At 39.9% G+C, this 25,661-nt stretch overlaps 1 protein-coding gene across 1 annotated transcript in view; it reads right to left on the minus strand.

Annotated features, from left to right (window-relative positions):
- Positions 1–628: 628 nt before the first annotated feature.
- Positions 629–25,661, minus strand: part of ADAM10 (ADAM metallopeptidase domain 10) — a 137,523-nt gene continuing 112,490 nt past the window's right edge. Inside the window, exons 10-16 of the mRNA XM_075532185.1 lie at positions 23,819–24,002; positions 18,533–18,683; positions 17,514–17,697; positions 16,634–16,742; positions 15,957–16,177; positions 4,413–4,539; positions 629–2,902 (exon numbers count right to left, since the gene is read on the minus strand). Coding sequence (XP_075388300.1) covers positions 2,808–2,902; positions 4,413–4,539; positions 15,957–16,177; positions 16,634–16,742; positions 17,514–17,697; positions 18,533–18,683; positions 23,819–24,002 — 1,071 coding nt within the window. The 3' untranslated portion in view covers positions 629–2,807. The remainder of the gene's footprint in view (positions 2,903–4,412; positions 4,540–15,956; positions 16,178–16,633; positions 16,743–17,513; positions 17,698–18,532; positions 18,684–23,818; positions 24,003–25,661) is intronic.

Genomic DNA, 25,661 nt, shown 5'->3' on the forward strand with positions numbered 1-25,661 from the left:
TTATGAGGATAGACGGCTTGATGGATATACAGCTTGATGGTCCTAAATTAACAGAGTAATTTAAAAAATTATCTCGTAGTTAATCATTTAACAAATGTTCTTTATTTACACCTGACCAAGGTTAAGAACAATAAGTTGGGTTAGATTACTCTGCGTGGGGCACCATCCAGAGTTTCCATGTTCTGTTCTCTTTGCCCAATTCTTTCTCCAGGTAACACTGAAATGTCATTTATCTCCAGATAAATCTGACACAGCATGAAAATGTGGGCTCGAAAGTTTAAAAGTAAATGAGGTACTTAACATTCAGAAGCTTGTAACATATCGATATAAATAAGACTTATAAGTTGCCAAAATGACTCAGTTCTTCCACCAAGACACAATCTTTGAATACTGATTAGAAACCATGTAGAGTGGCTGAGACGACTTGAGTGTTCTTTGTGTTTACGGCGATCCAGAAAGGGACATTTTTCTGCATGGACTCCAAACTAGGCACACAGCCAGCCACCTGTCTGTGGGAGTCGATGGTCCTCTTTCTGACGCACAGCCTCGATCGCCCAAGAAGGGAGAGTTACTGTGGGACAGCTTCTGGGGGCGGCTTTCATGGTTCAAAAAGAATGGAACCTTCGCATTGATTTCATCAAGTCTATTTATTAATGCATTTCAAGTTTCAAAAATCCTTACATCTTTGCACAATACTTTTATTTTTTGCAATTTTTAGTAAAAATTTCCAAAGTGAACAAAAAGATACTGTATAAAACACAGTGGACATAAACTGACAGTAGTAATAGATCCCATTCATGTTGACCATTTTGTTTGACCACATCTTGATCTGCAGTGGAAAGAGTTCAGTGCACATTATCTCTTTTCAGAAAACATTTAACTCAGACTCAAAATAAAATAGGGCAGTGTGTACCTGCCAAAATCCTACCACAGGATAACGTTACAAGCAAAAAATGTACATGTTCCAAAGTCTACCACACTCGAGAAGTTACTAAGAACCCTTGCAGAATAAAAGTCACCACTTTAGAAATGCAAACCCGGTTCCAACCTTTGCACAGTCCAAAAACAAAGGCATTTAAATGATTTAAAAGCAATTACATACATATATACCTACTTGTTTGTTTAGAATTATGTATAGTTCATCTGGGGTTCCATGTACAAAATTTGTCTCTAAATCATGTACAAAAGCTGTATTTTGAAAAAGTCACCACGCGCTGTACAAGTTTACAAGGGAGAGGTCCCGTGATTTTCTCTAGCGTTTCTGGCCTTGCTGGCTTGCGTCACATTATGAGAATGATTGTGTAAACCTTATACTCTTAAGGAAAAAAGGGGGGGGAAAAAAGCCCAAACACAGAAACCTTTCAACCTTCCCTAATTTTGCCTCCTATGTAAAGCCAGGAAAACCACAGCTGTTTACTTCTAATGTAAGGGATGCAGTTGGAAAACAGAAGCAATATATATGTCACAAGCTTAATTTTTTTTGTAATGCCCCCTTCCACTTCCTGCATAGCAATAAGCCTGTTAATACATTAAATGCTTTTGCTTTCTTTCTGTAAAATGCCAATTATTTACATCAGCTTAAAAAATAAATTTGGGATAGGGCATTGTGCTGTTTCACCTTTATTACTGTTAAAATATCTTAAGGTGGGGAGGGGAATGCAAGAAGGCCTAGCTACAATTTTAACTCGTTGAGTGAATTACTCCTTAGTGGTTACCAATGACCAGTGATGGTAAGCTAGGGGGAGAAACTGTTCAAATCTTCTTTTGACAAAATAAAGACACAGCCTTTCTTTTCCACACCAGACAGAAGGAGAAAAACATAACTGGCATACTTTAGGTATATGGAAAACACAAATAAGTAGGCTACAAATAAAAGAATCATTGACATGATTTCTACTGAAGCATGAACAGAATTTCACCCGTCAATTCAAATAATGGCATTGAATTAGAAAGTTTAAAATAAGTAAGCAGAACTGACATTGACACAAATAACTAATTCTGAAGTAGAAAGCTGCATCTGTCCAGTTATCACACTTCTTGACTGCGTTCTTCTGTGTAGTAACTCCTGCGCTCTTCTTAGCAGCCACTTGATAAAAATAAAATGAATATCAGAACCAACTCCATCGTCAGAAAAAGGGAAATTGATTCTCGCTTCAAACTGCCTGTGTAAAGCACTACAGAATCCTGGACCACTGAATACCACCATTCTCTGTTATCCTGAGTATGTCAATTAAACAGTAATTTTTCATTAAGAGCGAAAAAATTTTATAATACAAAGAAACGTCCATATTGCAATTTGTTTACAATTGCACACAGAAGTACAGTGTACGTATGAAATACATGTCTGCATATAACAAGGTATGTACATTGGCAAGTGATGTCTCCAATGTTGAGGTGGCTGAGCCGCCTATCCTTGAATGGCAGTTGAAAAATATATATATATATATATTTCAATTTGTGATAAAAGTTTATCGAGAGCCAAGTTTGCCTGCAAGTGAAGACAATGCAGCAACGAAGAACAGGGAAGCTGGGGCACATACTCATACCCTAAGACTGTGCCATTAGGTTAAAAAGAGCTGTCCATAGAAAATCAGGTTCCTTTTCTAACCCCCACCCCCAAATTGGAATTTTCAAGCATTAAATTTTAAGTAATTCCACCTGGGCTGAGGACATGATTTCTTGCCATTTTTGTTTCCCCGACTGTTATGTGTGAGGGTTTGGTTTGGGGGTGATGACTTAATAGGTTTCTCTTTGGAGTGAAGTTTTCCCACTGTAGGCACTAGGAAGAACCAAGGCAAAAGCTGCAGTCAGCGTCTCATGTGCCCCATCTGATAACTCTCCCGGGGCCTCTGACGTTGGGGTTGCTGAATGGGCTGCGGAGGTCTCCTCCTCTTTAAAGTGCCTGTGGGTCACAAACAAAATGCAAAACAGACTCACCGTGAGCTTTCCACCATAAAAGCAAACCAAACAAAACGAGCTGCTGCTTCCATAAGGAAGGGTGTACATCAGTGCTGTCGATTTAGAACTCTAGTACAGGACGAACAAACAATGCTAAACAATGCTAAACAGCTACGTGGAGCCACAACAAAACATAGGTGCTACAGCCATAATAAAATGTTTTAAGTGAGATAATTTTTAGATTTTATTTACCCCAACACAGCCCGAATTAACATTTTACCACCTTGTCAATATAAAGAATCACTAATGAAATGTATATATCCAATCTCCAAAGTCGAAGATACATTTTCTATTTACAGCTCTTCCCATTTGAGACTAGACAGAGGAAGCTAAATTCAGATGGACTTTGAGTGTCTTTGAGCCGGGGACAGAGATGGTAGCTAATTCACATAGCCTGTTCTGAGGAGGGCTACAGGGAAGCTCATGGAGAAGTAGGGAGCCCTTTTTGTGAGGCTGTGATAAATGACAGAGCTTGGGATGTTTTGTTTCGTTAGTTTTTAATAGTGGCATTTCCTTAAAATAAAATAATACACAAGTAAAATCCCTGCTTTACTGAATGAGATCATACTTGAGAACATTGTTTTTTAAAGCATCATGTGACCCTTGGAAATGCCTAAGAAACGGGCATAAATTCCAGATTGCTAACCATGTGAATCCAGGAAAAGCAATGATGTCAAAATCAAATTTCCTGATTCCACCAAGTTCGTGCTCAAGGACTACTGGATTCCTTGCCTGAAGACAGGGAGAGTAAGTGGGGTAACTAAAGGAAAATACTACAAACTGTAAGTGTAAACTTTAACAAACTCCTAGTGTTCAAATACTTTTAGGTTTTCCTGTGGTTGTCTGTGGGAGGCAGTCAGGGAAGTGCTGCCTTTCGCCCTGGTTTCCCCTGCCTCTCAGGGCCTGCCCCACACACCCACAGTGGTTAGAGCTCTGGGCCAGGCAACATGGAAGCCATGAACACCATGTGAACAGGGAGGGGGTGACCAGGCTCTGAAGCGGTTGCTTCCTACACTTTTCTCCTCCAAATCCCTGGGGCTAATCTAATGAGGTTTCTCCTCCTAATGCTCAGTCATCCCGTTTCTTGTGTGAAGCTTCTACACTATGACTCTCACACTGGAGTCTGTATTTTCCTATAAATGTTCTCCTTGGGGAAAGCAAGTTCATGCCCCCCCCTCCCAAAAAAAATCATTAAAAAGAAATCAATCTCCCCCCCCCCTCTCTCTCACACACACACATTCAGGATAGATTAGCACTTAAATGGCAGTTGGCTATTAGCTAGATTGGAATGATAAGGAGCATATTTAAACATCAACTAAATCATTCATTCAGCAATCTCTTTCCCAAGGAGGAAGTACTATAAAGTGAGTTACCAAAGACTCATTTATCATTCACTTTCGCCTGTTAAATGGTTCGAAGTTGTATAAATATTTACCTTGTTCAAAAGGTCTTACCTGGAAGTGGTTTAGGAGGAGGCAACTTTGGATTACTACTTGGAGTATGGACACTGCATATCTTAATGAATCCAGCCATTAGCATGATCAAGGCAATTCCCATTAGTAATACTGCCCACCAATGAGCCTAGAAAGAAGAAGATTTCCACTAAAACCACCTATAAGATATTCCATATCACAAAATATAGAGTATTATCCAAATATATTTTATACCACATAAAATACAGAGTAGAATAAGTTACACTTTATTTTTGATAAATATTTATTGGTTGGAAAAAAAGAACATTTATGGTTGGGACCTGGGCATACATATCATATACATGTATCCATCTATTACTTAATGAACATTGAAAAGTTTAAAGAAAAAAATAGGAATCATTCATAATCCATCCTCTAGAATCTAAATGAAACCACTCAACTTTAATTTACTTTCAGTCTCTTTTCTACATTTCACTGCTTATCATATACACATAAAAACCACAGTTCCAAACTGGGCTCAACCTGCACATAGTTTTACATATATATCTGTGTGTGTGTGTGTGTGTGTGTATAGAGAGAGAGGTACAATGTCTTATTACACTTTCCCGTATTTTTAAACGCGTTCTGCTTTTAGTATTACCTTTTAGGGAGAGGGAGCCCTTACTCTCCAGACTGTGCTGCTTGTTTTTTACATTCTTCAGTGGCTGACAAAGGTAGGGATCTTGTGTTAAATTCTACTAGTGGACAGACCTTAAAATAGTCTTTAACCAGTATTTCTCTAAGACGCTTCCCGAGAAGTACACGAAGAACCCCAAGCATCAGTCTGTACTGTTACACGGACTCTGTCTGCTCTCCACCCAGCTACACACTGAAATGAGCTGGTGTTATAAAAACTCTGTCAGAATCCCAAGCTAGTTACATGGGGAAGGAGGTAGAATCCAGGTGCCAGTAAATTTTGTTAAGACTTTTGAAATTACTCTATTATATAGTACAAGATGAAGAACTATTAGTCTCTATCAAGGGTCAGCAAACTTTTTCTGTAGAGGCCAGGTAGTAAATTATTTTAGGCTTGGCAGGCAATACTGTTTCTGTCACAACTACTCAATTCTGCCACTGAAGAGCGAACTCAGCTACAAATGTAAAACAAAGGAAGTGGCTGGATTCCAATACACCTTTACTTACAAAATCAATATTTGGCCCACAAGCCACTTGTGGTTTGATCACCCTTGTTCAATCCCTTCTAGGCTACCTCTCAACAACACTTTCTTCATTCCATCTCACTACACTATTACCCACCTATGAGCTTGGCCTGACTGGATGTACGAGAAGTTCTATGGCTCCAATAACCAGCACTCACGTGGTAAAAGACAGGGTCTCAACTTTAAGTAGATCTAAATATTCTCGGGGATACTAATAAAATGCAGGTTCTCTGGCCACACCCCTACAAATTCTGATTCAGTGTTCTGAGGCAGCGTCCAGACAGCTGCATATAAAAACCAAGCACGTCAACGATTAGCGTTTCCTCATGACAAACTTTCATCTGTGGTATGGGAGCATTCGGAACAAAGCAGGAAGGTTCAGCATCCTGGCCCTCATCTATCAAATGCCAGTTTCTCAACAACTATTACACATTCTCACATCCCACTTCTCCGGAGGTAGTATTGTTAGGTCTCTCTCTCTGGGACTAGATTTCAGCCTCGATCCTTGGCTCCGCGCGAGAAAGATTTCACGCCGACGCCGGGCTCGTGATCCAAGTGAATTTAATGAGTCAAGGGTACAGAGGGTGTAGCCTAAGTGGGTCTTCAGGCTGATGGATCAGTCTATTAAAAGATGATTTTCTAGGTAATAGAGGAAGAACCAAGAGGCAAAGGACATTTATACAGGCCTAAATACAGGCATACACATATGTATATATATATGTACGTATGTATGTATGTATATATAGAGAATAGAACTATGTACTCATATCTGTATATTAAGAATTACAGTTACAGATGGACACTGGACCTCAAGTACTCTCTTAACACATGAACACTTTGTTCTAATAATCAGCATTCTGTGATGCTCACCTTCCAAACACAATTGCTGAAGACAAAATGTGTGCATATGCAAATGTGGTGAAGAAAGCTGATGGTGCCCAGCTATCAAAAGATATAGCACCAGGGGTCTTAAAGGGTTGAAGATAAACAAGCGGCCATCTAGTTCAGATGCAACAAAGCCCACATGGAAGAAGTACACCAGCCTGTGTGATCACGAAGTGTCAGTAGGATCAGGTATCAGGCATCTAAGACCCAGAATCAAACCATACCCAAGGTGAATGGGGGGGTGCATGGAGTGGAGACCCAATGGCCGTCTGTAGACAATTGGACATCCCCTCACAGAGGGGTCACAGAGAAGAGATGAGCCAGTCAGGGTGCAGTGTAGCACTGATATAACACACAACTTTTCTCTAGCTGTTTGGTGTTTCCTTCACCCCACTATCATGATCTCAATTCTACCTTACAAATCAGATTAGACCAGAGCATGCACATGGCTATAGATAAGAGCTCTCAACACAGGGGATCAAGGATAGATAAACCCCTCAGGGCCAACAAAGAAAGTAGATATGCCAAGAGGATTAGGGGAGGGTAGGGGTACAGAGAGGGAATCAATCACAAGGATCAACCTATAACCCCCTTCCAGGGGGACAAATAATGGAAAAGTGGGTGAGGGGCAATGGAGGACGATGTAAGATATGGAAAAAATAATCTATAATTTATCAAGGGTTCATGAGGGAGGGTGGGCAGGGGAGTGAGGGGGAAGAAATGGGGAAATGATATCAGGGGCTCAAGTGGGAAGAGAATGCTTTGAAAAAGATGATGGCGGCATATGTGCAAGACACATGGAGGAATGTATGGATTGTGATAAGAAATGTAAGAGCCCCCAGTAAAAGTATTAAAAATAAACCAAGATGCCTTTCTATTCCTAATGTTTATTATATTCTTCACCATATTTCCTTCCTTCTAGTCTTCCCTGATTAAATTCATCACACACGTGGCCACCAGTGTTATGGCCATCTAACTTCCAGAATTACCATGCCACTTCTCCATGTAAAATCCTTTTTTTAGAAGTTTCCTTCAAAAAAGAAAGTGAGTAGCTGATTCCAGGAACTCAAGCGGAAAGCGAATTTTGAGAATGATGAGGGCAATGAATGTATAAGTGTGCTTTACACAATTGATGTATGTATGGATTGTGATAAGAGTTGTATGAGCCCCCAATAAAATGATTTTTTTTTAAAGTTTCCTTCAAAGATCTCTGAGCTAGACCACTAAGTGGGCTAAAAAAGGGAGAGTGGGGAGCTTTTAGAGCACTATAAAGTATAGCAAAGTATATAGCATGATTCTACTTTTAAAAAATATATACATATATTCTTACAGTGGTATAGACGGTTTGGGAAGGACACAAAAGAAATCCACCTTTGTAAGATTGGGTTTCTGAGGTTAAAAGGCTTATTTTTATTTTTTTTATTAATCCTTTTATTAGGGGGCTCTTACAAATCTTTTAACCATCCATCATTCATTGTATTAAGCACACTGATAGATATTTCCAAAACATTTTCCTTCTACTTGAGCCCTTGGTATCAGTGACTCTCCATCCTACTCTCCCACCCCCGTGAATCCTTGATTAATTATATATTATTGCTGTTGTTTCCTATCTTACACTGTCCATTGTCTACCTTCACCCACATTTCTGTTATTTGTCCCCCAGGGGGAGGGAAGAGCAGGCTATATATCCAACCTTGTGATGGATTCCCCCTCTCTCCTTCTTCTCCCTCCCCTCATGGTATCACTACTCCCACTACTGTTTCTGAGGAATGGCTTGTTTTTTTTTAATGTATTACCTTTGTCAATTACATCATCAAGTATTAACAATTTTTTTGCCTTGAAAACAAAATTCATACTTACACAACTTTTAGATGTGTTACCTCTGATAAAAACCTATCTATAACTCTGACCACTGAACCGAGCTCTGGTATCACCTCTTCACAGGGGTTCTAAACCCAACCCTTTCTCAGTGTTTGTGCAAACAGCACACAGAACAGCAAGGCTGTTTCTCTGTTCCAGTCTTCTCCATCCCAAACTGGGTAGCGGGTACTTGAACTAATTTCCTGCAACCCCATTACCTAGCCCACAAAAAAACACCTGTGGAAGTGGTTACTCAGGTAAATCGTTATTCTAAATACTTGCCTCAGAACACTATGGGTACATTTATGATTCTGCGATTAACTATCATACAAATAGTGTGATGAAGCTCTTGCAATAGAGATGGGAACCATAAAAAATGTGCTACTGATGTTTCCAACCCTAGTTTTTCATGACCCAGACTGTCTTCCATAAAGAGAAGTTCACATTGTTTGGCAGGAGGACAGCATATTACATAGACAATCTCGTTTTAACAGTGGCTATAACTTTTACTACTATTTGGCAGCTGGGCCTTCAGAATGTCCAGTTTCCTTCTAACACGGCAAGTCTGGTCAAATTTCTAGTTTTCCCAGTGCCCAACGCTTGAGGTGCTTTAGAAGAAATAACAGCTTTTTAAAATTAGTGTCTGGGGAAGCAGAATAAATATGGTAGTGAATTCATGATGGCAAGAAATCTAAACGAAATGGTCTTGCATTTGAGTGTTACGGCGCATGGTCACTTTTGGTAGAGGTTTTTCCCAAAGGTCCCCATAATCCTCGTAAGGTAAGTTGCATTTTATATACATCACACTATCCAATCATGGAAAAGAATATCAAGTAGGCTGGTAAATACTGTATATACTCATGTATAAGCCGAGTTTTTTTCAGCACATTTTTACTGCCATTTTTGTGGTAAAATTAGGTGCCTTGGCTGTTTACTCAAGCATATACAATAAATAAAAAGGGGCTTCAAAGTCACTAAAAGATGAATTAAAAGAGAATGGAATTTTTCTATGAGTTTTTTAAAGCCCTTTGTACATGATTCACTATAAAATATAGGAAGACAATCTGTCTACCTTTTAGGGTCACAGAAAGGGCTGCTATTACCATATATACTCGAGTAAATGCCGACCTGAATATCAGCCGAGGCACCTAACTTTAATTACAAAAACTGCATTAAAAACATGTGGAAAAACTCAGCTTATACTTGAGCATACACTGTATTCATCCAACAATCATTTATTGAGTGAAAATTGCATGCCAGGCTCTTATATGAGGCGGTGGGGGAGTGTATTACTATCATTTTCAAAGTGAAGACAATATATACAATTTGTGTGTTTCATATAAATGATAATACAGAAGAGATCTATTTCATTCGTCTGGCAAAAGCATACCGAGACCCTGTCTGCTACACCAGTGACAACACTGCATCTTTGCTGTTAACAACTTCTTAAGGGAAAGCTGGGTAGCTATTTACTAGGCAATGAAGGGCACCAATTTCAACATATCGGGGTGACAAAGTAAGCCATTTTTGTTAAATAATTTAAAAAGTCATTAAATTGCAGATGATGGGGAGAGAAAAGTTAGGGTTCCCAAGCGTTAGTAGTAACCATCATCTATCAGGGGAGTGGTCTGGGGTGGGCCCTAATCTATGAATTTCTATCAAGTTCCCAAGTCATGTTGACACTGCTGCTTTGGCAACTAAGTTGGGGCACTTTGCTCTAGCTCAAAGGACAGCACACATTCCTGAATAAGGCCAGCTCCTAAAACCACTTGGGCTTTCTGGGCCATTCTGTCTCCATGGAAACTAATCAACTCTGTACAAGTGAAAAAGGCACCACAGATAATATGTAAATTAATAGGTGTGGCTACTTTCCAATTAAAATGTTATTTCGAGGTACTGAAATTTGAATTCAGTATGTCACGATATATAAAACTTTAAAAATCACTTAAAATATAAAAGCCATTTTTGGCTTGTAAGACATATATACAAGGAGGCTTCAGAAAATTCTTGGAAATTTTCCATTATCTTTGAATTCCATTTTCCCACAAACTTCTGACGCCTCTTCATAGGCAGTGGGCTGGATTTGGCCCCTAGGTCACAGAGGAATGGTGGCCTTGCCGAAGACGAATGGTTTTCAACCATGGCTCATCATCAGAATTGGCTGGGGAGTTTTTATTAAAGTCCTAAGGACTTAAACCTTATACCAAGAGATTCTAATTAATTGATGAGTCTCATATACAATTAAGATTTTAAAACACTGCTATTAATTGATGTTCCTGCAGATGTCTAGTTAGGATCTCACTGCCAACGAGTCGATACTGACTCATGGCGACCTTGTATAATAGCCTTCGTGGGCTTCTAAGACTGCAAATCTCTCTAGGAGCAGCATGGCAGAGGGGCTCGTGATTTCAAACTGCTAACCTTACAGTTAGCAGCCCAATTATTAAGCCACTACACCAACAGGCTCTTACAGTGTAATAAGTTTTGCATAAATAAAGCTGTCTAAGACCAGGCATGTATGGAGAACAGATTCGCTTATGGCAGGACTTCTCACCAATCACTACTGTTATAAATCGTCATGTCAGTATCTGATAAGCAGGATGTATTTTCATGGTTACAAATTGAACATAATTATAGTGATGAATCACAAAAACAATATGTAATTATGTATTGTGAAGTATTTATTTCTAGTGGCAAATAAGTGTAATTTTGTCTTGAAGCATGGAGTAGCATGGGTAACAGTCTTCAGACCGGGTACTCAGATGTGGGCATATCTGCATGTGGGCGGACCCGCTGGAGATGGATAGAGGAGCCGTGTGTCGGTTCCTAAGACCGTCGGAAATAGGTGTTTTCTGATGGTCTCAGGCTAGGGGTTCCCAGCACACAAGGAGCTGTGTGACAGGGCCGCGGCATCAGGAAGGGCGAGAACCACTGCTCTGACACATCATTTCCAAGGTGCCCGTCATCTGGTGCCGCGGCTCTTTCTGCTTTACGCCCTGCGTCAGGAGAAGGGCGCTGTGGCATCTAAACCCACCGCGACCAGCCCACTGCAAAGTCTGGGAAAATAACCGCTGCAGCCTCTCAAAGCTCTCGGTTACCAGAGCATCCTGTTAACCTGTACCATGAACTAGAGGAACTCAACCATTCCCGACGAGAGGAAAGATCAAGCCACACGTAACAAGTCAGCTCTGCACACACCATGAATGAGACCAATCACCTCCACGGAAGCAAATGTTTGTTATTTTACTGCTTGACTTAGTTGATGTCCACAATCATAGCAATGGTCAACTAGTACTTGTTAGGCATATGAACCACAAGTGCATATGAACGTCAACAACAGAAATTGAAGACACTGTATTTCATACTCGAGAGAAACCCATATAAAACATAAAAGTGATTGATTAATCTACTCCAGATCACAGGACATGATAGAATATCGCTAATTCATTTTAATAGACATCTCACTAAATCTTCGCCTAAAATCTGTTCTTAAAACAAATACACTGCTGTCAACTCTGATTCATAGTGACTCTGCTGCACACGCGCTCTTTAGAGCACTGAAAAGCAAGGCTGCTACTTTTGAGGACTCACGGGCGCCTGACCTGCAACCACAGTATTTCCCATTGCCTCGTGCACATGTGAAGGTTGGACACTGAACACAGAAGAGACCGAAGAAGAATGGGTGCGTTTGAATTGTGGTGCTAGAGAAGAACATGGAAGCACCGTGGATTGCTCAAGGGACAAGCACGGCTGTTTGGGAAGAAGCACGGTAGTGTGTGCCAGTATTAGCCAGAGCTCCTTCACGGTAACGTGGTGTCAGGAGAGACTAGTCCCTGGAGAAGGCTGTTAGGTCTGGTGAAGCGCAGAGTCACACACACACAAAAAGAAAGACCCTAAAGACCCTAGACGAGATGGACTGACAGGAAGGCTGCAAGAGTGAGCTAAAGCATGGGGACAATGGGAGGAAGGCCCAGGGCTGCAAGAGTGGGCTAAAGCATGGGGACAATGGGAGGAAGGCCCAGGGCCGGGCACTGTCTCATTCCCTTGTGCATCAGACTGCTGTGGGGTGGAACCAGCTCGATGGCATCTAACAACACGAGGCAGCTCTCTACAGGACAGACCCCAACTGCTCCACAGGGTTTCTAAGACTACCATCTTTATGGACGCAGAGTCGCATCTTTCTCCTGGGAGTGACCGGTGGGTTCAAACTGCTGCCCTTACCATTAGTGGTCCAAGTCTTTACCAAGTACATCACCAAAAAGTCTATAAATGCTAAGAATCAGAATTTAGCAAAACTTTAAAAGGAAAAACAAAGCTGCTGTCGAGTTGATGCACTCAGGTTGCCCTCCAGGTGCTGAATGAGTCATTGACCTCGCAGGACAGACTGCCACACCTTCCTGGAGATGCCGCTGGGCAGGTTTGAACTGCAACCCTTTCAACCAGTAGTTGACAGCTAATCATGTGCAATAATCAGGGACTTTGAAAATACTAACATAGCACAAACAGAGTTTATTACAGTAAGGTAAGACGATTCAAAAGGAAATTACCTCAGATAATTCTTTGCAGGAATACACTTTGAAAAGGAAAGATTATTTCTATTAAATGTTTATAAATGAAATTAGAGCTTTTAACAAAATGATTAATAAAAAATAAAAGAGAATAAAGGAGCTTTTGAGATTCTAGATAATTTAATGGGGCAAAATTAGATTATAGACAATATTTTAAAACATTATTATTTTCAAATGCTTTCTTAGCTCGGAAGTCAAACATATCTGGCACCGTGTATCCTGTAGAATATGACGTTTAGGTCCCCGTGATTCTTTTCCTGCATATATTGCTTCTGTAGTACACAAGTACACCAGCTTTATTAGAGAGAGGGAAAACTGGGAATTGAAGGGGCCCAGACAGGTAAGTAGCTCAGAGTCACCGAGGTAAACAGAGGTGATTAGTGCCATAAGGTTGACTTGAAGTGTGAGCTTTTTACAACATGCTAGTGTCAAAACGGACCTATAGCTTAGCAGACATTAACTGTGCACCGAGCACACGAGTACAAGATGAGTCACATTTTGTACTTTCAGGAGACGTAGATTAAGTCTATTGCCCAATATTTGGCTTCATACCCAAATCCTGTGAATCCAATTTCAAATACCTTCCCATTATACATTTTTTAAAAATCACATTTTTAAAATCAGCACAAAAATTACTAAGTCTGCCTATGGATAGTACGTATCATTTTAACATAGAAGATAACTCCAACATTTTTACTGCAGACTGTAATTACTACATGGACAACCTAGACAGACACCCTGAAGCGGTTTGAAGGCATCCTCACCCTCCTGGATACAGAAGTAGGTAAACTACTTGGTGGGGAGACCTGAGTTTTATGTCAATTTCCAAGGCAAACGATATTCAGCTCAGGTATAGCAAATCCTCAAATAAATCATTTGCAAGTTTCCTACTGATGTTTTAATGTAATCACTTAGAAAGCATGAATATTTAAGTGACTGGAGATGGTTATTCTCAGCAATCCTTTAAGAAAATGTCAGGTAATTCAGAATTTGTAGAACTTAAATGGAGATCTGTGGGCTTAAAATAATACAGTTCAGTGGATTTATGCTAGATGAACACCCACAATCCATAACAGGTCGGCAAGAAGGGCTCTGTAGCTGATCTCCTGCTCAGCGTTTCCTATCACGGAAGACCCTGAATTTACATATTGAGAGATCAGAGGAACCTTCAGGAAAAAAAAAAATCACTCCTTCTTTCTCCGCCACCTCTCTTGCTCAGCAAAATCACCCGCACAGCTGGCTGTCTTCCACACTGAGACTGTGGATAAGTGCAAAGAGTGTGCAGGATTGTTTTTTAAAAAAACCATTTTACTGGGGGCTCATACAACTCTTATCACAATCCATCCATTCATCCATGTGTCAAGTACATTTGTTGCCATCGTCATTTCAAAACATTATTTTTCTACTTGAGCCCTTGGTATCAACTTATCATTTCTCCCCCTCCCTTCCCACCCTTCCCCCTCATGAACCCTTGAAAAAAAATTTTTTTTCGTGTCTTACACTGACCGATGTTTCCCTTTACCTACTTTTTTGTGTTGCCCATCCCCTTGGGAGGGGGTTATATGTAGATCATTGCGATCAGTTCCCACTTTCCCCCCACCTTCCCCTTTCCTCCTGCTATGGCTACTCTCAATATTGGTCCTGAGGGGTTTATCTGTCCTGGATTCCCTGTGTTTCCAGCTCTAATCTGTACCCATGTACATGCTCTGGTCTAGCCAGATTTGTAAGGTAGAATTGAGGTCATGAAAGTGAGGGGAAAGAAGTATTCAAGAACTAGAGGAAAGTTGTATGTTTCATTGGTTCTACACTGCACCCTGACTGGTTCGTCTCTTCCCGGCGACCCTTCTGTAAGGGGATGTCCAGTTACCTACAGATGGGCTTTGGGTCACCACTCTGCAGTCTCCCTCATTCACAATGATAGGATTTTTTGTACTGGGTCTTTGAAGCCTGATATCTGATCCCATAAGCTGGTGTTCTTCTTCTATGTGGGTTTTGTTGCTTCTAAGCTGGATAGCCGTTTGTTCATCTTTAAGCCTTTAAGACCCCGGATGCTAAATCTTTTGATAGCTGGGTATCATCAGCTTTCTTCATCACATTTACTTATGCATCCATTTGTCTTCAGCAAACATGTCAGGCAGGTAAGCATCAAGGAATACCAGATTAATAAAACAAAGTGTTCTTGCGTTGAGGGAGTACTTGAGTAGAGGCCCAATGTCCATCTGCTATCTTAATACTAAACCTATAAATATATGTACATAGACCTATTTCCCATCTAAATATATATTTACATATATATATATGCCTGTATTTAGACCTCTATAAATGCCTTTGCCTCCTAGTTCTTTCCTCTATTTCCTTTTACTTTTCTCTTGTCCTACTATCATGTTTAGCCTTCATTTGGGTTTCAGTAATTCCTCTCAGCTACATTGCCCATGATCAATCCCTACCAGAACTCCTGCACTGTCTCAACGATTTTAGATCACTCATGTTCCCTTGCCCCTGGGCTTGTTAACACCTACTTCCTTTCCCCTGCCTCCCCTCTCCCATATCCCCCCAGAACCACCAGTCCTGTTGTTTTCTCCTCTAGATTGTTTATCCCACCTGTCTTATCTAGGTAGACAGAGCATACAGGACTTAACACACCATGAGGAAAAAAGACCAAGCAAAGGAGGAAGTAACCCACCTGAGAGATGAACTAGGGACAGAAAGAACTATGAAAACTTCCTCATCAACTAACCAATCAATGAAATATATCCATGTACAGATTCTGAATAATTTAGAAGAAAATAATGCTGGAATTATTTGAACTTTAACAAACACTCTTCAAATAACACTGGTGTCGTCCCTGACCAAGTAAAATTATGGTCAACCCATGTAAGTTAAGGTTTCAGTATCAAGGCAAATGACATTCAGCTCAGGTACAGCAAATCCTCAAATAAATCATTTGCAAGTTTCCTACTGATGTTTTAATGTAGTCACTTAGAAAGCATGAACGTGACTGGAGATAGTTATAATTTTTATAATAAATTAAAAAAAAATAAAATTACACTTACCACAATCCATTCAGCAATGTTTTCATAGAGCTCTGGGCTAAAAATTGCTTTTTTAAGCCTAGCTAGAGGTCCGTCAGCATCTACTAGCCGACACCGCATGAAAACATCACAGTAGCCTCTGAAATCGTTGCAAGGGGAGCCAGGTTGCAGGGTGATGGTTTGACCACGGAAATACTTATTCCACTGCGTAGACCCCGTACTGGCGCAAGTTGCTGGCTCCACTGGAAAAGAAGTGGCAGACATAAGTGAATGATGTACTTACTAAAAAGACAGGGGGGATGGAGAACATGTGGAGGGAGGGGGGAAGTGCCTAAAACCATTACTATAATGTCTTTCTTACTGGTTAGGATGGGTAACACCATTAGCAACTCACCTTAAAAACATCACAAGATAAACCTACTCATGACTTAGTGTCCTTAACGGCTTTAAAACCATGTTTATATAAACTATTACCAAAAAGTGAGCAATTTGTGTGTGTGTGTGTGTGCGCGCGCGCACCAAGACTGCCATTTTAAAAGCGTTGTAAGGCCCACAACACTAGGCATGCTACATTTTTAAACTCATGAGGAAAATCTTTGCTGAAGATTATCTGTCCAAACTGTGTGTCGAAGCTTAACATAGGAGCAAATAATAGTTGTTAAAGTAGATGTCATATTCCTGTATTGTAAAGGCCTTACTTTTCTTCATACAGCAAACATGACACAATTCCTTATCATCTTTGCCATCAGAGCTGGCACAGGTACACTCCTCCAAGCCATACTTCTCACAGATGGAGCCTGCACATTGCTGGGAGAAAAAGAGAAAGGCAAGATGTCTCATTCTTCTGCAGTCAAACCTATTATTTATACTGATAGACTTGCAGGGCCAAGCTCCCAAGACCAAAATAATTAAGTAGAAATACAAGTTTTATTTAAATGACAAAATTTCCCTACAGAGCATGAATCCACATTAGAAAGGGATCAAATACACACATGGAAAAGAGTCGGAAAGATAATAAATTTTTGGTGGTTAGCAGTCTACTGCACAGCACCCTGCACCCTGGGCTTCTTAAAATTTTAAAATAAATGGCACTTTACATGAAAAGCTAAAATAAACCAAAGGCAGAGAAAGATTAAATAAACATCAATTTTATGTTGGCTATATGACTCCTTTTTTAGAGGAAAATAAAATTTTCCTCATATAGAAGAAAGTGAAATTCAACCAGGAAAGCTTGAAAGGCTTTATATTCAAGAGAAAATGACCAGAAGAGCTCTTTCATCCAGGCTACTGAAATGATAAATGAAACTTAAAAGCAGTAAGGAAAAAGTCACATGCCTGGCTGAATGTCCAACACGAGTTGTGGGACAGGTGAAAGATCGGACGGTCGTCATTCAACCGCCACTTGCCACTGGCGCCACCCAAAGCATGCATAGCTTTGCAAGGCGTTAAAGGGAAATTTTATTGAAGCGGAGATCAAGATGGATTATTGTAACTATGTAGCTTCACGTGAAAGCAATCACTCTGAAAGGATGGGTTTTATAAAAGTACGTAAAAAGTACCTACGATGAAATTGCTTACCCCACTGATGCACACTTGCGTCTGCCTGTTGCAGTCCGTGAAGTTCGGCTTCGGGTCAGACGCGGGGCAGAGGGCTGTGACACCGTTACACATGCCTTCTTTCGCACAGTCGGAGTCGTCCCGACACTTGTCGTACTTCGACTTGAATGCACACAGTGATGTACAACAGGGACCTTGACTTGGGCTGAAAGAACCATGAAACCAAGTCAATTACAGGGATGTCTTTGCGTACTTTGTGAGTCCACTATGTAAATTCCAAGTCTCATCTTTTATATGAGAAGTGTATTACTGGTATACTACTTCAAACATTGGAATAAGAGGCTAATAAATATAACCCCTCTAAAATGTGCTACAAAAATGAATAAGGGGATAAAAATGAGGAGCTGATACAAAAGCTCAAGTAAAAAGAAAATGTTTTGAGAATGATGCTGGCAACAAATGTACAAATGTGCTTGACACAATGGATGGATGGATGGATGGATGGATTGTGATAAGAGCTAGATGAGCCCCCAATAAAATAATTGAATAAATAAATTTAAAAATCAACAAGGGTCTTATTTTTGTAATCAAAATGTAATCTATATTCAAGACTCTTACTCTAAGTGCCTTTACTGAAAGGCTATCATGGAAAATGGTTTGAAATTAGCCAAGTTATCAAGGTTGTGCAGTTACAACATACCATCTGCTCTTCTCACTTTACGTACTAAAATCAAACAAGTATACACACACCACACATTGAAAGTACATAAATAATGTCCTGTTATATCTATAATCAGAGTAATTGTGTTAAAAGCTAAAGGTGTCGTCTACTGAGCGTCCTTTGATATTCACATAAACTAGATTTACAAAGAGTTCAGTCTGCTAACAACAGTGTGCTAACCAATCCTGAGAAATAAATAAAACAAATAAAGACAATTTTGAAACGGTATGCGCCTTTAAGTGTCTATGTTACACCTGTTACAACTGTCTGGGGTGACAGTCTCACAGGACCACCGACAGCGCCGGCCTAATCGCGGTACCTGCACTGCTTCCCGGGCTTCAGCTTGCATTTGCTCCCCTCGGGTTGGTTCGCATCGTGGCAGCAGGCGTCCTTACACTGGTCACTGTAGCCGCAGTCACACTGCTCACCTTGCTCTACCATTCCATTCCCACAGATGGGCAGGCCAGACTCTAAGGGAGATGAACAAAAGCAAGCTGACCACTCCACATGCACATTTATCTGTATTCAATAGACTCTTTTGCTAATAAACTCTTTAGAGGATCCTAACACAGGGAGGAAAGATTTAAGACTGTGGAATCAGGAAACCTGATATTAAGAGCGTCTCTGCTACTAACCAGCCATGTAACTTTCACTAAATTCCCCAAGTGGAGGACTCAGTTTCTGAATCTGCATAATGGAGGGTGTTGACTGGGTAGCCCCCTGCTAGAAGTAGTCACGTCCTACTGAGGCCAAGCCACATGGAACATCACCGAACTAGCGTTGCAGTATTTACATCACACGCATCACTACTGATAGATATCACAGACAAATGTAGTGTTTTACCAACCGGGGGTGGGGGTGGGATTAAATAATCTTTACTATAAAATATTTCAGACATGCATAAAAGGAGCAAATGAATAATACAACAAATTCCCACGTACATGTCATTTAGCTTAACTAATTATCAACAATATGCTGGTCTTGATTTGCCCCACATTTTTTCCTGAAGCATTTTTAAATGAGTCCCCAATGATACATTATTAACCCTGTCAAAACTTCAGGTGTCTCTAAAATATAAGGAGTAATTTTTTCTTTTTTAAACTTAACCATACACAAACACATCTGCAAAATTTACGTGTTTAAATACCATCTAATGCCCGGGCCATGTTCAATTTTCCTGTGTCTCTTTACAATCAATTGACACAGATTAAGTTGCAAACACGGTTCCCCCCAACTGCATACCCTACCATTGCTTCTGACTGACATATCTCTTCAGTTCTAAATCTTAAAAGAACATTCTCTCTTTTTGAAATTTTCATACCAATTATTGTTAATAAGCTGAATAATTTTTCCTGTGTTACTTCCCACATTCCATTTGGCCAACTGTATAATAGTCAACAAGTACTCTCTGTGTGTGTGTGTGTGTGTGTGTGTGTGTGTGTGTGTGTGTGTGTGAAAGAGAGAGAGAGAGAGATTAGTTTTGTTCCTCAGCTAAACCAAGTTCCTTTATGGAAGAAGCATGTGCTATTTGTATCTTCTCTAGTCCCACAGAGGCAAATATGAGTGGGCATAATTTGTGTTGATTAAAGTTAGATCCTCTAGTCTTAATCAAAAACTTTAATATACGCAAGGAACTTTAAGAACCCAAACGCCTTTTTCATTTTACAGAAAAGAAAAATTTCTATTTAGTAACAAGGGTTCTTAGGGGAGAGGGGAGTGAGAAAGGAGAGCTATAAGAAGACAGAAAATGTTTTGAAAATGATGGTGGCAACAATTGTATAGTCATGCTTGATCTAAGTGAACTATGGATTGTTATATCATCTGTAGGAGCTCCCAATAAAATGGAAAATAAAAAAAGAAAGAAAAATTTCTAGAGAGTTTGAATTGCCAAAGACCAAATAAATATCGCAGTCCAGGCATTTGGGGGTACTAAACCCATGGTCTCCTAGGTCTGAATCTGGTGTTCTTTTCCCATTACGTTAAACCAAAAAGGAGATTGAGGGCATCAGCCAGAGAACAGGAACCGTACACGAGGCATATCTAAATCAAAACTATTCTAGAAAGTCTGGCATTATATTCAGAAAGTTCATTTGTATCCTTAACCACATCACCTAATAAAGCAAATTCTAGAAGTCCCATATTTCTCTCTAGGTTTCAATGATCATTCTTATTCTCTAAAATTAGAAGCACATATGTACAAATATATACACACAACTAAGTGGATAATAATAATTTTAAAATCTAGCAATAAATCACTTTATGATTACATGACACAGAATTTAGAACAAAGAGAAAAATGATAAAGCCAGGCAACCTTTGATATAATAACGTCTATACTTTGATTTTTATCACATATAGAATTATTACTTTAAGCCAACTATTTACTAATAAATAGTTTAAAAACAGAGAAAAATACCATTTAAATACATATGTCATTACAATTTAAGAAGCAAGGGGTAAAAAGTGAGGAGCTTATATACCAAGGGCTCCAGTAGAAAGAAAATGTTTTGAGAATGATGAGGGCAACAAATGTACAAATGTGCTTGACACAATGACTGGATGGATGTACGGATTGTGACAAGAGTTGTATGAGCCACCAATAAAATGATTTTAAAAAGAAAAAAAAGAAACAAATTTCTTTCCCATAATACCTACAAAGGGAATATGCTCATTTTATAATTCAACTTTAAGCATAAAGGTTATTGTACAAATGCTATTTACAAATGAAGAATCTATGTAGTACTTCTAGGTTAAAAATTTTTAGAAAAATTACCATTGATTATAATAATAAAATCTATGTAATTTGACCTGCCTCAATGAAAAAAAGGTTTCAAAGAAAACCCAATCTATAAAAGGGTAATTGATAAATTGGACATCATAAAATTTTTAAACTTTTACTCTAGGAAACACTAAAGAGAAAGAAATGATAAGCTATTGACTGGGCAAAATTATTTATAAACTAACATCTGACAAAAGACTAGTACCTAGAATACATAAAGAACATTAAAAGCACAATAGGAGAAAAAGCAAGTGATTCAATTAGAAATGGCCAGCGAATATGAACAGACATTGCACTAAAATATGAAAAGGTAACTAAAGAGCTCTACCTTCCTCGAATCCAATCCCACTCCCTCCACTCCAGCCATACTGACCAGCTTAATATCCCTCAACATACAAAATACACTGCCACTTCAGTTTTTTTACCTTAAATGCCCTGGTCACCTGGAAGGCTGTATCCTCTGATAGCCACAAAATTGAATCCATGGAGTCGGGCTATAAGCCATTTTCTCAGTAAGTCCTATCTGAAACATATTCTATTTCAAACTGTAACACCATGTGACCCCTCTCTCTTGCTTTTTTCTCTTTTATCATTACCTAATCTACTGTATGAGGGGGTACCCGAAGAAAGCTCTGCTGGGCTGGGTTTCGTAGTATGCATTTTCCCTGCTCGGAGAGCACCTCTCGAGCACCTCCTCTGAGTGAGTCAGTGCGCTCAGTGGCATCGCCGGAGAAGGTTCTCTCTGGTCACAATGAATGTTTTTGCAAAAGCAGTTTCACTCAAACCCTCCTTTTTGGTGATGGCCAATTTAAGAGCACAGCATGTGGCTTTTGAATTTTGTTTCCTGCTGGGGGGGGGGGGGGGAAATGTCACAGAAGCTGTTGTGATGTTGACTACAATATCAATATAACAAAAAACAATTTTATGTGAAGAGAAAGACTATAGAGATCTCAAATGTTAATGTTAAAATGTTATCACAAAAATATTCCTTGTTGACAAATAAATTAGGTATTACACTCAATGTCCTTTTCTTACTACAAACTTCTATTTCCCTGTAAATAAATTCACTTTTAATAACTATTCAAATATATAAAATTTTGAAAGAGAAGTACACATATGCAGCCACTTCCCTTCTGGCCCCTGCCAAAACTACCAAAGAAGGAAAACAGGCCCTGAGGAGAGCAAGAACATACTTCAAAGCATTTTCTGTGTCTACGCTGTAAGAGAGAGAGCAAAGCTGATTGGGGGCAGAGTCCACAATGAGAACTTTAAGGTGCATGCTTACTTGGGAATTAATTCTAGCCTAAGAATTTATTTAAAAGACATTAATGGGGTGCTCGAATCTTCCCATCATGATGCACGGCAGTTAGAGTTTATGTCAACTTGCGCCTGTGTGGAAGTGCAGGGGGAGAGAGTCCAACCTATTAATCAGGTCACAGCCTGATGACACCCTCCTTGGGAGTGTGGCCTTTTTAAAAGAGAGACACTGAGAACTTCTCTTCCTAGAAAGTTGCCAAATGTCCTGTCATGTTTTACCAACCCCGGATCCACACAACCCTGTACTCACTTGGCCTGTGAGCTCCCTGCGTCAGCTTGACCTTTCTGCACCATCTCCTGCAGCTGGCAGAGGGCTCTGTCTAGCATCGCACCCATGGACTTGAGTTAGACTGGGCTGGGATGCCTTCTTGATATAAAATTACTTCTTGTTATAAAGTTTTCCTTATACATTTGTGAGTATCACTGGTTTGTTCCTCTAGACAACCCAGCCCAATTCATGATTATAATATAAACTATTAGCCATCTTTAATATTTGCTAAGGTGGCTTTGGAAACTATCTAAGGGGCTTCATTAAGTTTGTGGGCAAATTCCACTCTTTGATTCTACTTTTCCACAAACTTTTTGAACAACCCCCCTCCCCCCCCCCCGCCCCGTGTGTGTCACACCCACCAGAAGCACGAAAAGAGCAAAAAGCGACAGAAACTCAAAGTTGTCAAGGGTCTGGAGCCACCAGAACTCTCGATTTTGATCAAAGTATAAAACGAAATAAGCATTTCAGTAAAAAGTGGATCGGGTGCTTAGAAAATAAAATTCCTACCCTATGTCACAGTAATTTTACACCTTGTGAATGCCTACATATTTTTCCCAAAGAAATAAAAATATATGTCGACAAAGAAACTAATAATACATGAATTTCCTAACAACTTTTTTATATTTGTCTAAATCCAAAAGGCTCATGTGTTCCTTCAATAAGAATGGATGAGTAAACTGTGAATACACGTAATGCAGTACTACTCAGAAACAAACGAGAATACTGATGAATGAATATCAAAATATACTGAGTGGAAAGCCATCCATGAAAGGGTACATATTGTATGATTCCATTTATAAACAGTTTTAAAACAGGCAAAATCTAATCCATGGTAAAATAAATCACAACTGTTGCTTCTAGTGTTGTGCAGGGGTAGAGACTGACTGGAAAGGGGGATGAAGGAACTTTCATGTTACAGAATGTGCTATATTGAGAGAGGTGTTTGGGTCACAAAAGTGAATGCATCTGGCTACGGTCACTGAACGATGCCCTGACTAAAAACAACAAAGAACTACAAACTGTAGGTTAATGAGGCTCAGGTGTCTAGAGATGAAGCACACTCATGTCTGATGCAAAAACTTTAAATCTAACAAAGATCCACTGAGGGGTGGAGAGATGATAAATACGTCATAAAACAAAGTATTAACCATGGTAGAGTCTGGAGGGTGGGCATAACTCTTCCAAGTTGTCCAAGTGCTTGGAAAAGCTCATAATAAAATACTGGAAAATATACATACCAACAAAACAGTTGTTTCTCTTCTTCTCAAGAACCTGGCTTATATTTCGAATACTACAGAGTGAGAATTTGTTGTTGTTGAGCTTGTCCCCAGATGTGGCTCTTGCATACATGATGTAATTGCCATTTTCTTTTTGTCCTAAATTTTTAGATTCTCCTGGAGTGCACTCTGTTCCAGAATCATGCTGTCAAACATAATATCGAGAGTTACATAAATAGGAAAGAAAAAAAAGCTACCAGGTCATTTGATTCCATGTATTTCCTCATCAGAGTACAGTGGATGCTTGGGGACTTTCCTTTTCTTTAGAAAGGGTCTTAAAGGGTCGGGGGTGGGGGTGGGGAGGAGACGAGCCAGTCAGGGTGCGATGTAGCAACGATGAAACATACAACTTTCCTCTAATTCCTAAATGCTTCCTCTCCCCGCCCCCTCCCCGCCACACACACACACACTATCATGATCCCAATTCTACCTTACAAATCTGGCTAGACCACAGGATGTACACTGGTACAGATAGGAACTGGAAACACAGGGAATCCAGGACGGATGATCCCTTCAGGACCAGTGGTGAGAGTGGCGATACCGGGAGGGTGGGGTGGAAAGGGGGACTGATTACAGGGATGTACATATAACCTCGTCACTGGGGAAAACAGAAAAGTGGGCAAAGGGAGATGTCGGACACTGTAAGATATGACAAAATAATAATTTATAAATTATTGAGGGTTATTAGGAAGGGGGAGAGGGGAGGGAGGGAACTGATGCCAAGGGCTTAAGTGGAGAGCAAATGTTTTGAGAATGATGAGGGCAACAAATGTACAAAAGTGCTTTACACTATTGATATGTGTATGGATTGTGATAAGAGTTGTATGAGCCCCCAATAAAATGATGATTAAAAATAGACCTTACAATTGTGTTAGATGGTTAATAGTAAACAATTAGCTCTTCTAGAGGCCATTGTCTTAGCAAAGGTGGGAAATAACTGGCGGTCCAGTCACAGCACTGATGGGGGGAGGGGCATGTGTGTGTCCAGTTTTGAAATATGAAGAATAGAAGGCAAGCTGTCAAAAGTCTATTAAAAGTAAGCAATCCACTTTTAAAACTAGTAACGGGAGAAAATCTACTCAAAACTACTAAATAATCCTCAAAATATGTGTCAAGGTTACAGATTATGACTAGTTCAAAGACAGAAATGGGGATATAAGTGAAAGGCCAGAAGAGGCAACGCACTGATCTTTTAAAAATAAACCTGCTTACAGGCCAAGAGATAAAACCAAAAGGCTGCTTGCAGAATAAAACAGGACACAGAGTTCTGTGTGCATGAGCATGAGTGGACTGATTTTGGTTATTTTGTTGTTATTGTTGGGGTTTTTCTTTTGGGAGGGAAGGAGTTTACTTTTAAGAACATATCATATAAATACAAAAAAGGTGCTAAACTATAGATTTTTTTTTTTTTTTTGTAATTTGGGTAGGCTTTTCTCAAAGTAAAAATACTGAAGTGACCAGCACAAGACAGACACTATCAGATTCCAGGCGCCATTTTCTCTTGTAGGGGGGGCTTATTCTAAAAAGCAAACTTCCCAATGCTCCTGAAACCACGTGGCAGACAATGACAGGAGGTGGGGGCGAGAGAGAGAGACACTGCATTCTAGAGCAAGAGTCCTGTAGCGACCTCTTCGCCTCAATCTGGGGCCGCTACTGAAAAAACAAAGATGGCCTTTACCATGACTTTTACGCTTCCTGATACCTCTGCCTTTTTCCTGAGCCTACCTTCAGCATTTAACAACTCTAGTCTCTGGCGCAGATCGACTCTTTATGAGTTGGTATCACCTTGGTGACAGGCAGTCTC

This window comes from Tenrec ecaudatus, chromosome 14 (assembly GCF_050624435.1).
Source record: "Tenrec ecaudatus isolate mTenEca1 chromosome 14, mTenEca1.hap1, whole genome shotgun sequence".
Lineage (NCBI taxonomy): Eukaryota > Metazoa > Chordata > Mammalia > Afrosoricida > Tenrecidae > Tenrec > Tenrec ecaudatus.